This window comes from Scatophagus argus, chromosome 3, assembly GCF_020382885.2.
Source record: "Scatophagus argus isolate fScaArg1 chromosome 3, fScaArg1.pri, whole genome shotgun sequence".
NCBI lineage: Eukaryota > Metazoa > Chordata > Actinopteri > Scatophagidae > Scatophagus > Scatophagus argus.
Window position 1 is genome coordinate 6,209,864 of NC_058495.1, and position 15,132 is coordinate 6,224,995.

Genomic DNA, 15,132 nt, shown 5'->3' on the forward strand with positions numbered 1-15,132 from the left:
AATTGAAAGAGTGCAATGTGGTAAAGTATGGCCAAATTATTTCTAAAGTGTTATTAGGGGCCTTTAGTCAGTAACTGTTACATTGAGACATTTGTATAATTTCCTTTCAAATTTCCAGAAACAAATAAGATGATCTGTGAGAGGACTGATAATCTACATTCACCTCAAATGGACCTAGAGTTTCTCATAATGAAAAAGCCAATTAGAAATTACAACAATTCAATCAAAAAAGAAACAGAAAAAGTGAGGAATAGGTCATCACTGTTTAAAGAGTTACACAATTTGCTCATGTCATGTCATGTCATGTTAAAATGTTTAGAAATATTACCTTTAAGTGTACTGCAGTCAATTAACTGACTGCAATTAATTGTAGTCATTTTTTAACCCTTGCGTTGGGCATAGCTTGAAATCATGTAGTCTGTGACCACTGTTTCACCCAAATGCCCATTCCACTGATCCACTATGATTCTACATAGCTGTAGGCCATAGCTACGTTTGAGATCTTGCATGACAGATCACATATAATTACAATGAAATGAGCTTTGCTCATCCCCTTGCTGTCTAGAAGAGAGGAGTCCTACTGTCTGAGCTATTATAATCTGGTCTAATTTTTGTCATAGTACATTTATCAGTTTCAGAATATTTCAAGAAATATTTTCATGCAAACTCAATTCCATTCCATCCATCCATCCATTTTCTATACCGCTTATCCGTCAGGGTCGCGGGGAGCTGGAGCCTATCCCAGCTGACTACGGGCGAGAGGCGGGGTACACCCTGGACTGGTCGCCAGTCAATCGCAGGGCCAACATACAAAGACAAACAACCACACACTCTCGCACTCACACCTAGGGGCAATTTAGAGTAACCAATTAACCTAATGTGCATGTTTTTTGGTATTGTGGGAGGAAGCCGGAGTACCCGGAGAAAACCCACGCAGGCACAGGGAGAACATGCAAACTCCACATAGAAGGGCCCAGATCGGGATTCGAACCTGGAACCCTCTTGCTATGAGGCGACAGTGCTAACCACTGCACCACCGTGCCGCCCCAATTCCATTCCATTCAATTCAATTTTATTTAAAGTGCCAATTCATAACACAGTACTCAAGTGCTATGTGTGAAGAGGAAGAAGTTGCAGGATGTTTCATAAGCCACAAAACATAAAATATAAGCCACAAAATAAAGCCTTAAAAATCTATTTGATATGGAACTGGATGGAAGCTGTTTATGTTGTAACAGCCTTGTCTTGTGATGAGGCATGTGGTATGTGATGTTCCCATTTTGGATGTCACTCATGATGCATAAACTTAGATGGTGAGTTTAAAAAATGAGCCCATTAACTAAGTTCACCGTTGTTAAACAAAGAGACACTCTATGGTCAGAAATAAAAGTATCCTTTCAGCTAGTCTTTAATGAGATATGCTGTAGAAGCAGAGCACCCCCACCAAGCTGGCTTTGAATGCACTGCTGCCTGAATAAAAAGATCTATTTACAGCAACAAGCGTGTGCAGTACAGTTGTAGGACATGGAGGAATACAAAGTTCCAGTCTAATACAAGTCACTGCTGAGATAACGCTGCCATGATAGCAAAACAATCTATCTTGCTGATGAATCTAAGGCAATAATCATATCATCAGCAATAGTTTTGCACCTTTCCAACGCTTGTTTCCATGCCTGTTCTTTCCATGGTACAAAGCACTTGACTCATGCCAAATGCTCACATGGGATTATCATCTTAAATGATGATAAATAATTCATTGAGATAATAAACCCCTTTCTCAGAAATAATGACTTTAAACTGATTTGAAAACATCATGGAGGACAATGTGTGACACTGAGGGGAAATGATATATCAGCCCGAGGCATTCTTCTGCAAATTTTATGCATTTAGGTTAATAAAGCAGACATGGGTGTGGTGCTGGATTCTACGGCGCTTTTAGAAATTTTTGCTGTAGTTTCACACTCAAACACAAAGCAAAACCAAATGATGCCTTGCTGCTGTCCACGACATCCTTGTTGACTCTGAGCGTGACCAGCAGGAGTGATAGATGTCCATATAGGCTAATAAGGCATGGATAATAAATTCAGTCACTACAGATGTGTTCATTAAAATGCAACATGCTCTCCTGGTGATATTGGAGTAGTGGAATAACAATGTTTTTTTAATCATACATCATACCAAAATATAACCCTTTTTAGTTTTATGCATACTTTATCTAGATCTAAGATGCCATATAACAGAGGAAAACATTTTGAAATGTGGTGCACCTAAGTTCTGAAAAAACTGAATCTAAAAGTCTTCATCTCCTGTAATGTACCTGAAGTGTAGCCATGATTAGAAACGTACACCTGTCAATTTACAACAAGGGATGCTTTGTTAACCAAAGGAAAAACGAGAAATAAAGTGATGAAGTCATCTGAATCATATTCACCATCACATGATCACTACCCTTATCTATCAAACCTTTTCTATTGAGAAACCTGGCCTCCTCCTCTTGAGGAAAAGCCATTTTCTCTGCCATTTGCACCGTTGTAGTACACAGGGTGTAAACCATCTGTCAATGCTCTACAGATGAATGGAGCTGGGAGGAGGCTAAATATGTGTCTGTGTGCCTAAAATGAATTCAGCGTGGCATGCCCTCTTTCCCGTCTCTTCTTTTGGAAGCATATGTTTATCATTAGATCGAACCTAGAGTGCACCAGCACATGTCGTAGCAAACAAGAGCTTTAGAAAGGACATCAGTCTGCTAGTAATAATTCTTAACCTCACAGGCTTTTTTTCATGCAACTGACCGGTAATGCTAGGAAGCAAGCATATTTCACAAAATCAATGGCACCAAGCCTATGACACCTATGACATGCGGGAGAAAGGAGAACAATAGAGCATCACCACAGCTTTGGTATTCTACTAACCGTACATACCATTGCCAATGTGATGCTGCATTCAATGAAATAAGAAGAGGAGCATGCTTTGCAAGCAAAACAAGGACGTCTCATTTTGTCCCCGCTCAGTCTGTGAGCTGCATAAACTCCATTCAGAGGGAATGTGGGTCTGCAGCAGCAAGCAGGTGTGATGTTGTGGCAGTATCAAAGGGGGCGTGCTGCCGACTTTAAGAAGCACCGTTCAAGTGTGGTGTTTTTTTTTTTGTATCACATGGCGGCCACAAGTACTGTACAGTAGGGGCCCTGGGGACTGCTGTGCCGTACTCACCTAACATCTGACTGAAGAGCAGTTGCTCCAGGTCACCCAGCACTGTCACCACCAGTTCTGGGTCCACCTTCAAGAAGGGCTTGTCTCCCCCTTCCTCCCCCTGGCCTTTGGAGCCGGACTCCCCTCCAGCTCCTGCTCCCTGCTTCTTAGCATTTGCCTTTGCTTTGCTGGAGAGGATCTCGTCATCTGACTTGCCATCCTCAGGTGCTTTGCTCAGGGGCTTCACCTCAGCATACGGACCTCGAGGAATGCGACTCTGCTTACTCAGAGCAGAGGGAGCAGCCAGAGGGCTGAAAGGCTTGGGTTTGCCTTGGAACAGCGAGTGTTCAGATTTGGATAGATTTCTAGAGAGAGGGGCACCTCCTCCGGCACTGGTGCCACCCCCTGCCATCTTTGGCTTGCCTGTCTTGGTCTGCCCTGCTCCAGGCTTGGCCATGTCATCACACCACTTGGGCTCATAAAGGTGCAACTTCTTCTCAGCATCAGTGAGTACAGCAAGGTTTGTCATAGACCTCTGCTTGCGGAGATTGGAGGGCACTGGTAGCCTGCCATCAGAGCTACCTGGCCGGTAAACCTTCAGTTCACCCCGCTGTGTGCTCTGGGGCACTCCAGACTTGGCCCTCTTAGCTGCCATACCAACTCCTTTGCCATCTGCTTGGCCGTATGCCTTTGTGCTATCCGTCCTTTCCATCTTTAAATCTCCTCTGCCTTTTGCACTATTCCCAAGCATGCCTCCTGCATGAGACCATAAAGAAAAGAAAAACAGGCTTTTCCTTGTGCAAAAACATATGTAAAAATGCTTCCTCTAAGGCAATCCTGCAGCCTTCTCTTTCCTCCCTCCGTCTCCTTCTCTCCCTCTTTCGCCCTGACAGGCTGCTGCAGCTGTTGCAGTGCTGCCCAGTCACTCCCTTTCTCTCCTTCCTTCTCCTTTCCTCCGTTTTTTCCACACTCCTCCCTTCAGCACACCCTCCTGCCGCTGAACCGCGCAGCAGCGGAATGACAGTGGCGGCAGACGCAACAACGTTGCCTCCTCCCCCTGCTTTCTGCTGCCTCTCCCTCGCCTCCGACTTCCCTCCCATCCTCCCTCCCTCATTTTTCTTTCATTTAAAGATGCTTTGCTGTGTCTCAGTAGAATATGTGAAATGCAAGAAAGCAATGAGAAATGATTATCTGTGGCTTTTGAAATCAGGAATCATTCTCCTCTAACAGACCATGTTTTCCCACCATCTCCTCTGATTCCTTTGTTCTTCCCCTCCCCCTCCCACACCTCCAGTGCTCACTGTTCAATACACTCAATATGATGCATTATTTGTGATGTTATTGAAGGTGTTATTAATGTGAATACATACACATTTAGCTATGTAATTACAGACCATACCATAATTTATTATCACTGTCAAAATCCCACACAATGCAACAACTGGAGCATCCAGATTATCTCTTGATCCTGTCTGAGCTTCCTTACAAAATCAATTCCAGCTAGATATATCATGTCTAAAAATCAGCAATATGTTGTCCTATATGAAATAATCAACAATACTGACATAAATTTTAAAAGATACCATTACACTAACAAAAAAAATGATTGACTTGAAAGAAAAAATCAAAAAAACAAAACTTAAAATCACAAGAGTGTGTCTGCCAAAATGGGTGACTTCACTTCAGCAGACCAAGTGAGCGACAAGATTTGCCAGTGTAAGCAAGAAACACACCCAAAACCACTCTTTGGAAATATCTTCAAGTCAGTGTAAAGACATACACACACACACAGGCACACATCCACACGTGATTGTGTTAAATTGAAAATCCAGTCGCACTGTTTTCAGGGCAGGGTTCTTTGCTAACACATGAGTATAATCATCTTTAAGATATTCCACACCACTGAGTCTCAGGAGGATTGAGGAGGCTCTGCAGCGCTCGCATGCAGCGCTGCTCCATAGAAACCACCGTCTTTCTTTGCCTGCATGTCATCTGCACCAGACGTCACTGCTCTGCACAAATACAGCTACCAAACAAATATTCACTTTTTCCATAAACTATGACACACATGGTATTATGTGCTCATCAAATAACTTTTCTTCTTTGAATAATCCAAATGCAGTGATGGTGAATAGCTTCTTATTTCCTATTAAATGAATGCCTGAGAAGAGTTGATCCTCCTCACAACACAGCATGGCTGAATACAAGCATGCTAGATGGTGCAAAGCCACTGGATATGACTGACCTGTTAGTTACAATGTCCAGAGGGTACGGCTTTAACTCTCAGAATGGGTTTGCTGCACACCCCACTGCTTTTTTTATTTGGGTTTCAAGGCACCTGTGGCGGCACATGGACCAGAGAGGTTGTTTGATCTGCCAATTATTTTTTGAAAACAATGTCATGTCTTGTTCTTCCTCATCACGAGGTTCAAGGCTCCCCTGCAGACACCACATCACGGACAGAGACCTTTACTCTCATGATGCAGTGAATGGCTCATTTCTTTTGAGGAGAGGGAATTTCTTAACGACTCATAAGATCACAAATTCCGACATGCCAAATTTACTGCCAAGCCTTGAATATTTTCGCAGGACTTCTGTGCATTACATCTGCAGTGGAGAGAAACAAAAGCAATATCTCCTTTCTGGAGGTCATATCTGAACATTTTAATGGCTAGTGATGGCAATGTTGGTCTTTCTAGCAATTGGTCAGTGCACCAGAATGGTCCAGAACAAAACCGCAACAACAAAACTGGATGAAATTAGTTCAGGCATTCAGATGAATCCTACTGATTTTGGTGACATTCTCCTTTTTAACTGAAATGTCTCAACAAAAACACTGGATTGATTGCCATGAAAATTGATACACACATACATTGTCTCAGGACCACAAATACTGATGATTTTGATGATCCCCTGATTTTTCCTCTAGTCCCACCAGCAGGCTGATATTTGTGGTTTTAACTAAAATGTCTATAGGACTATTAGAAGATCTTCATTTGGTACATATAAATACAGAAACTTTCAATCGCCACCACTTCTCAGGAAAGAGGAGGGTGGAGCTGCATCTTTCATTTGGTTTATTTCACATCTGTGTCTAATTCTCACTCCCCAACTGGCCATATGAGTAACTGTGTGTGTGTACGTGTGTTTGTGTGTGCATGGTATGACAGCACAGTTACACAGCTGTCTGTTCCCTCGACAGCACATGTAATCATTTTGGGGCTGCTCAGCTGCCATATTGCAATGGATTCAAGAATGTCTGGGAGACTTCCACATGTGCTCAAAGGGGAAACCCACAGATAAGATCACTGTAAATGCGCACACAGTCACGTGTAGGACTAAGTATGTTGCACAGGGAACATATAAACATTGTGTTTGTGCATGGTGTTGAAGTCATGTGGTATTTAGTGCTGTGAAAAGGCCCATAAGCAGAGATATAATAGAATCATTGTGTTTGCTGGAATGTGAGTAGCCTTAAGGATGAAGACTGACCTGAACAGTTTTCTCTCCAAAATTCCCTTCATGTGCTGAACAAGAGTCTTTTCATGATGAAGTGAAGCTGCTAGAAAATCACAGCAAATGTCTCGTTTGAGATTACATATTTGACAAAATGATTAATTTGTGCTTTTTCTGTTAATCCTGTAGCAGCGAGTCTTCTTATTTGCAACCTTGAGTCATTTCAAAGTAAGATTTCTGAATCCTAACGGAGCTGTAGATTCTTCTTTCTTCCAGCTAACTTGCAGTTGAAGCTGGATGACAGCTCACAAAGACATATCTCTGTGCCCCATGGTCAAAAACAGAATTTAAGCATCCCTCAGGTCCATCCTGTAGGGACAAGAACTCCCAGACAGGAGGTGAAAGCTGATCCTCCCATCAAACCACTCAGTCTCTCAGTCTTGCATCTGTCCACCCTCAGCTGAAGACCACTCTGTCTCTGGTCTCGTCTCCCTGAGGAGGCTGACTGGCCTCTCAAAGTCATTAAGATAATTAAGAAGACAGTTAAAGGGTTTTATAATCATCCAGTATAATTATATCTGCATGTCTGGTGATCAGTGATGACAAATCTATCAGACATGCTAGTAAATGTACTTGTTTTAGGTCTGGCTATGAATTTAGGTTTTGAACATCATACTACTTCAGACACTGCAGTTATTCTATTGGTTTTAGAATAAATTAATGCTTAAATGTCCAGGGTGTAAAATTTAGTGATATCTGGCAGTATTATTGCAGAGTCTTAAAACCAACACCCCTTCTCTCACTCTCCCCTAAACTGCTTGCTAAAAAAAAAAAGAAAATGCCAAATACCCTTTATTGAGCCCTCTTGGTTTGTCCTATCTGTTCTACTATAGAGACACGGCGAGGGAACAACCCCTGATTTTTCCTCTAGCATGTGTTGGACATTTGATGTTTTAGTTGAAATGTCTGAATGAAATGGTTTAAAAATGTTTTTTAACTAATTTGTATGTACTTTCTGACTTAATAACATTTCCATCCGCATCAGCTGTACGTTGCCCTCATTGCTAATAATCAAATGTTAGCATGCTAAAACACAAAACTAAGATGGCGACTATAGTGAGCATTTCAGTATACCTTTTAACATCTGCACATTAGCATTGTTTGCGGGAAAATGTTTTTACCGATGTTAGCGTTTAGCGCAAAGCACTGCAGTGTTTGAGTCACCACAGAGTTGCTAGCATGACTGGGCTCTTAGTTTTATTTTAAAATTTTTTTATTTGATTAATTGAAAAGATGATCAATATTATGTTTTATGTTTGAAGGGTGGCATTCAAATATTTGGTTTGGCATCTAGATCTCAATTGTTCTTTCTCCAACAGTAACAGAAAACAACAGCAGGTTTTAACATTAAATAATGCTGAAATGATTAGGCTTCGGGAAAAAGCATCTACACACAAACACCCACCCACCCACACACACACACACACACACACACACGGCAAACATGTTTAAGTATTAATTCTGTTTTGTGGTCACAGCTATTACTCCTGGGGCGATAGTGCCTGCTTACTTACTTAAATCAATATCGTTCATTTACAGTAGATCTTTAATTATGTATCCAAGACTTAAGTCTCTTTCTAATTAGAATTAATGATTGAATGATTTAATTGTTGAGGTTTGTATATGTAATGTTGACTTGTCATCCTTCAGCAAGATATTCAAGAGTTCTTCATAATAATCAAATATTGACCAAGCAAATACAGTGTGGTCTTGCATGTACGTCAGTCTCTAGGCAAGGTATGTGTGAGGTACAGAGCTGCTGCAAACACCAGAACTGACAAAACATTCGACTTTTAATGTTTAACACAGCACTGACAGAATGGCTTGAAGATAATAAAGATGGCTCACCAGAGATACAAAAACATTTAAGAAACAGTGCTGTGTGATTTGAGAGAAGTGCTCCCTGCCAAGAATCTGTGTTTTCCCACATTAGGAAAGCAGTGAAGTGTTTCAGGAAATCCTGATGCACATAACAGGTGGTACAGTATGAAGCTTTCAGTGCAACTTGGCAATAGCTCTGGTGAGAACAACTGCCGTGCTGAACAGAGTCCAGTGTCAACATTCAATCATATTAAAGTTTGGGTTTTACAGGATGCAATGTAATTGGAAAAACAGGGTTTTTGCCTTAGTAACTACTCGAACTCTGTGAACTCGGTGTCCAAAGTTATATTTTTTAGGATTTAAGCAACTTGCTCTGAGTGCACGTGGCATCTCTTTTTCATGTGGTGACAGGAAACATGTGAAGAGAACGATGGGGAATCAAACATCCTCCGCTCTGCCATTTATGGTCTGTACCTTAACCCTAAAAGCTATGAGCTCTTCAAATAGAGTGATTTTTGCTTCTCATATTGGTTCATATGAAAAAGTGGAATTTTAAGTATTTCACAAGAAAATAAGAAAGATTGTCCTTGGATTATAACGGACTTCCAGGTACGCTTTAGAGCATCAGGTGTGTCTGTATTTGCAGGATGAAAAGATCAGTGGGAGGAGCTTCAAAGAGACTCACCTAGATCGTCACAGCAGACCTCCATGGAGTCAGAGGAACAGTCACTAATGTCATCGAGGGAGGCATCTTGGTCCTCATGGACCTGAAACCTGCAGAAGGTTTAAAAGAAGAGACAGGAAGAAGAAGAGATAAACATTTGGGTGCACTGAAAATTAACAAAAATACAGACAAAACTTTGATAGGTGCCAAAAAAAAAAAAAAAAAGCAAAATAGTCAGTTTGAACAACAATTAGCTGTGCAGTAAATGCAATGCTGCTTATCTTCCCATCTTGAAAAATGAAATGCTGCCCTCACCTGAACCTGAAGGGAGCAACAGCAGCCATGTTCACTTTTTCCGGCTCGCTCCCTCTGCGTGGCATGCTGAACGTGTGATGAGAAGACTTTGATTTAGTACTGGACACCTCTTTGTTAGAAGCACGCAGTTCATGGTTGGACATGTTCCTTGCCTCTTTTTGGATGTTGCCTGCTCCAGCTGAGGACACAGTTGATATCTCATTCCCATTCGTACCCTGAGTATACAGCAGACGTCCTCTTCTGTGGTCTAAGTGGACATTAGGAGAAAGACGGCACAAAGCGTCATCCTCGACTGCATTGTCCACACTCTTCAGACGATATTTTCCAAAGGTCCAGTTTTTGTTGGCGTTTCGTCTTAACTGGAGGTCTCGCAAAGCCTTGTGGGTCAGCGTGCTGCTGCGGAGGTCCAGTGTGTCTTTAGAGCGTGGGACTTCTCTCTTTGGTATCTGAGGGCTGCTGTACGCTGAGCATGTACCATCAGTTCTCGCTGTAGCTGCAGGGCTTCTATGAGAATAGATGCCGGCGTTCTGTTGCAGCAGGTGGTTCTTTAAAGCTGCACCTCTCAGCAGCTCTGCAGGAGCAGAGGAAACAGAAGACAAAGAATGGGAAGGCCGTGTTTTGGCAGTGTGCTGATACTGCGCTGTGGGATTGGGGAGGCCACTGTATTTTGGATCCATCTTGGAGGGAGGCATCAAGCTCCGAGGTAAAGGCAGACTCGAGCTGACACCTGCGTCGCTCTGACTTTGAGATATCACTTTGATGTTCACTCCACCACTCATGGTTGGTGAGAGTCACTGGACTGAGATCTGGAAAAGAAAGCAAGAAAATCTCATTTAGAACAAAATTGTGTCCTGATTTATAAAATTGAAGAAAACATTGACAGAGATGTGTTTTGTTTCAAGGTTTTGGAAAGAAAAAGAAAAGAATATCATCATGAACAGATGCAAGTGTCAGGAACAAAAGTGGCAAGTACGCACACACTAAATATATAATATTATATCAAACCTTTTTTGACTGAACAAGCGACACTTCAGACCATGACTAATATGACAAATGGAAAGGTACAGCATAAAGAGTAGATGCAAAAGTCATGACTTAAAGATATCACCCTAATCAAGTAAAATAATTGAATTTGATGCTGAAAAAAAGCACATTTTCAGTTATCAGTTATCACAGAAATAACAAAAAGCTCTTCTGTCTTTCTCTGTTGGTGTGGTTTCCTTCCTTCACCCTCCTTTCCAGCACCTGTTCTTACCGCACACCTGTCCCCCTTAGCATCCTTAGTTGTGATCTAAGCCCAGTGTTTTCCTCGCCCTATCGGCTCCTCTTGTTTCCTCACCCCATTTGCCTCACCTGTGTGTCTCCAGCCACCTCTCCACCTGCACTTCATTCCCTCATTCACTTAATTTGTATTTTAGGACATTCTGACTTCAGTTCCTTGTTGAGTCATCTGCTCTGTTTGAGTTCTACTCGGTTTGTGTTTTTTGTTATTTTCAATACATAAGACCTACTAGTCACCATGTCTCCCTTCTCCTGCATCCGGGTTGTGTCAAAAGGGCTGGAGCTGAATACAGTACTTCTGTGAAAGATTCAGTAGACCTCAGGTAAGGATATGAGAAGAGCTACTGATATACTAAATGTTAAAACAGAGAAATGCATGAACAGTCAGCATTACGCAAACAACTGTAGTTCTTTTGAAGCTTTCAAACCACTACACAAAAAGAGTTTATTTACAGTGTGCTAAATTAAAATCCTCTGCCTTCTTCAAACAATGGTTTTAAAGTTTGAGACAGTTTGACATTTTGTAGTAAGTGTTGGAAAAGAAGACTGATAGCAGTCATGTTAGTTTGATAAAAACGAAGCTCCTGCCAGCAGCTGGCTAACTTAGCAATAGACTTAAAACAGTGGGACGACAGAACTGACTAATAGCTATTTTATGGGGTGTTAGGGTGTTATATGTCAGAGTATTTCTTCTGATAGTCTCAACTGTGGCACACACTAACCAGCTGTTAGTGGTAGATTTATATTTGAGAGAGTGTCAAAGAGAGTGGTATCAATCTTTTCATCCAATTTTTGTCAAGAAAGCAAATTTATTTTTCAAAATGTTGAACTTTAAGTCCAAACACCGAAATAGACATCATTATTTAGAATTACCTCTTATTTAAATATAAGTGGACTTCCATAGCTGCTACAAATGATCAAATTTACTCTGCTTACATAACACAATAAGAGAGTTGACATACCGGCAAAATGTTAATGTTGGTGAGGGGGAAAGAAGACAGAGGAGATAGTTTGGAGGGAAGAACCATTACACTACTACGTATCAGTTACAAGATCAAAGTAGCCCAAAGGTCTGAGGTACAGATTAGTCACCAGTTCAAATTCTTTAACTGGGAGAAACATCAGATCCAAAAAAGAGAATGAAACTGTTCATCAAGTGCTGTGAAAAAGTAAACTGATCTAGGTCCAAAAAAAGATTAAAAGAAATAAATTTAAAAAAAATGTTCTCAGGAAGAATCTAAATTAAAAGATTAAAAATACTCAAACGGCATAACACAAAATCAAAGCATCAGTTGCATCTTAAAAGGCACCATATGTTTCAACAGCTTTGCCTAATATATTCCTGGTCCTCTAGCCACAACCTCCAGTGTGAGACATGCTGTGAAAGCCAGTGACAGACTGACACCACTTGGCACATCCAGCAGGAGAAGGGCTCCTTTCAGGCCAAGCCAACGCCGGCTGTCCCCGTCCCAGCACTGCAGACAGCACCTTTCCCTGCTTCCTCAGTCCCCCTACTCCCTCACCTCCCCCCTTCATCCAGTCAACTAATGCTTTTAAATGATAACCATTACTTAAAGTGGTTGTTTCTCCCAGTTTTTCTAAGCATAGAGTGTGTCATATGTTGTACAGGTTGTAAAAGCCTTCTACTACAAAACTGTGATTTTGGGATATAAATAAATAAACTTGACGACTGTCTGCTTCTAAATCATCTTAAATGACATACTGATAGCTAAACTAAAACTACAACAATGACATTTGTGTCCCTGTGTGCCCTCATCCCTTAAATATCTCTTCTCCTCACGCTTTATTCAATAAGTGAAGTGAAGTCTTGAAGCTACTTGATGCGAATAACAAATTCTGTTTCACACAGTCACAAAACACATGCAGATTCATAGGCACGTATATATAAATAACACTGGCGTGTATTTAACAAAGCAGCAAATGATGTCTTACATTCAAGACAATATGGTTGAAGTCACAGCACAGTCACAGCATTAATACAAACACTTCTCCTATATCAATATGCACTATATTCTGATGTGGAGAGGCATATGAATTCAATGACAAATGCAAATACAATGACAGTAAATAAACTTGTAATACTGAGTTGATGACAACCTCAAATAAAGATCAGAATGAATCTGAATCTAACCTGACGGGGTTAAATGAGATAGGATGTGTTTGTCTTACCTGATAACGAATGTCCAACATCAGTCAGTCTCCCCCACAGAAAGAATAATGACAACAGTGTGGTGTGCTACAGGTTAACTTGCTCTCAACACAGGCGAGCCACACTTAACAGTACGATGCAGCTTAGTGTAATTTAATTTAGAGTGAGTGAGCGACAACAAGCCAGTGAGAAAACTGCAGGGAAACAGCATGTCTTCACATTTCCACACACACACACACACACACACGCTGGTGTCACACACATTTCACCCATTATGAACAGATTTGACTCATACATTGATCTCCGCCTGGTGACATCATGCTTTGTTTTTCCCCTGGGGGCACATGTTTCTTTGACACTTTGAATGTGACTGAGCTTCATGCCAGCCTTTCAACACGGCATCATAAAAGCATCGAGCCAGTGGACGAAGAGCTAAAACTGCTGCAGTCATCCAAACCTATAATCAGCCTGAGGGCCAGACTAAAGATACTTGTGTAGACCAACAACATGTCGGTGTGGGATCACTTTACTCTGGTGAAGTCTCCAAACAGAAGTCCAAAGGGATAGGATTCGGGTTAGTGCACTTCAGAACATCAGAAGAGTCTATTTTCTAAATCCTATAAATCTGTTCTGGAAGAAAACAAAAGAGAACTGTCTTAAAATGACCAAATATGGAAATCATCATCATGAATCACCACCAGGGCTTATGGTGCCTTCTGTAATTATTGTTTTGTTCTGAGCCAGATGTCAACTTGTGAGGCGTCACCTTATAAATGGTGAATACTTGTAGATATTTTACAGGGCTGCTGCTTCAGTCTCTGTGTGCTCCAGTTTCTCTCGATTCCAGCTGAGCACCAACAGATAATAGAGTTGAAAAAGTGCATCATTATCTAGATAATTCAATTTTCTCAGGAATGTCATACTATCTAGTTTTACAAGAGGCCTGATCTCATTTTTATATATAGCACCAAGTCCTAGATTCCTGAATTTCACTGCCTCTTCCTGTGTCCTAGCTTTGTTGGAAAGGAAACCTGTTGGGGCAAACATGGAGCGAGGTTAACACTGTATCAAAAAATACACATGTGCTCACGAAACACACGCACAGATGATCGTGCAGACGGACAGGAGCAAAAGCATGGCTCTTCTTACATTTGGCTGAGGGCACACTGTTAGGTGACACCAGTCCAGACTTTATGTTTCTTTTGTCTGTGGCAGCTAAAAAGAAACACTTTGTGTTTAGGTTTTCCCTCCAGCACCACAAAACACTTGGAAACCTGAAGCCACAGTTTCTTCTTTGGTATTTATTTCTTTGGTTTTATGTAGACTGTAGGACTTTTTTTCCCAGTCAGTCCAGTTACAATGAGGATTTGCAGACAGAGCTAAAAACTAACAAGCTCAAGCCAAATATAGCATTTATCAATCTTGTAAATTAATTTAACATTAAGGTATGAGTGTTCTACAAAGACATTTTGCAGTGTCAGTCAATTCACCAGTTTGGTTCAAACTGAAATATCTCAGCTATTGGATGTTGAAATATTATCCAGACATTGATGGTCCTCACAGGATAAGGCCACTGACTGCTTACCTCCTGCCTTTTCACATCGAATCACTAGCAGGTCAACATTTTTCATTCAGAGTAAACTGTCTAAACAAACTCTTGGGTGAGCTTGCATTAAATTTTGTAAACACATTCATGTTCCTTACTGGATGAAATGTGGTGAACTGTATTGATACACTGACTTTTGTATCAAATTCAGGTCAAAATTTCACTTTGCCCAAAACTTTGGTTTATGGCCAAAGCTGCAGAACTAATGATGTTTCTAGAACTAGAAAATATTATCATACCAAAATGATAAACTATGATGCTGAATATAATGAACATTAAACATCAGCATGTTAGCAATGTTATTGTGAGCATTTTAGCATTCTGAGGTTAGTTCAAAACAGCACTGTGCCAAAGTAGAGACTCATAGAGCCACTAGCATGGCTGCAGACTGTTGGTCTTGTTAGTTGTTTCTGGCTTACTGTGAGTGTCAAAATATATTTCACTAGCGTGATTAAATGAAAGATGGCAGCCATCATTTTTGTATGTGATTAAAACTAATCGCTGTTATTGCCCATAAGACATTGTCACTGTTAGTTATTTCTTCTTCTCTATGTAGGAAAACAAAACATG

At 41.0% G+C, this 15,132-nt stretch overlaps 1 protein-coding gene across 13 annotated transcripts in view; it reads right to left on the reverse strand.

Moving 5' to 3' along the window:
• Nucleotides 1–4,058, reverse strand: part of nav1b (neuron navigator 1b) — a 43,312-nt gene extending 39,254 nt beyond the window's left edge. For 7 of the 13 annotated variants that reach the window (XM_046383066.1, XM_046383065.1, XM_046383064.1 and 4 more), the window contains exon 1: nucleotides 3,211–4,057. In XM_046383066.1, the coding sequence (XP_046239022.1) occupies nucleotides 3,211–3,940 (730 nt within the window). In that variant the 5' untranslated portion in view covers nucleotides 3,941–4,057. Of the gene's footprint in view, nucleotides 1–3,210 lie in introns of all 13 variants that reach the window. The other 6 variants (XM_046383067.1, XM_046383062.1, XM_046383061.1 and 3 more) reach the window with 2 other exon arrangements.
• Between the last annotated feature and the right edge of the window lie 11,074 nt (nucleotides 4,059–15,132).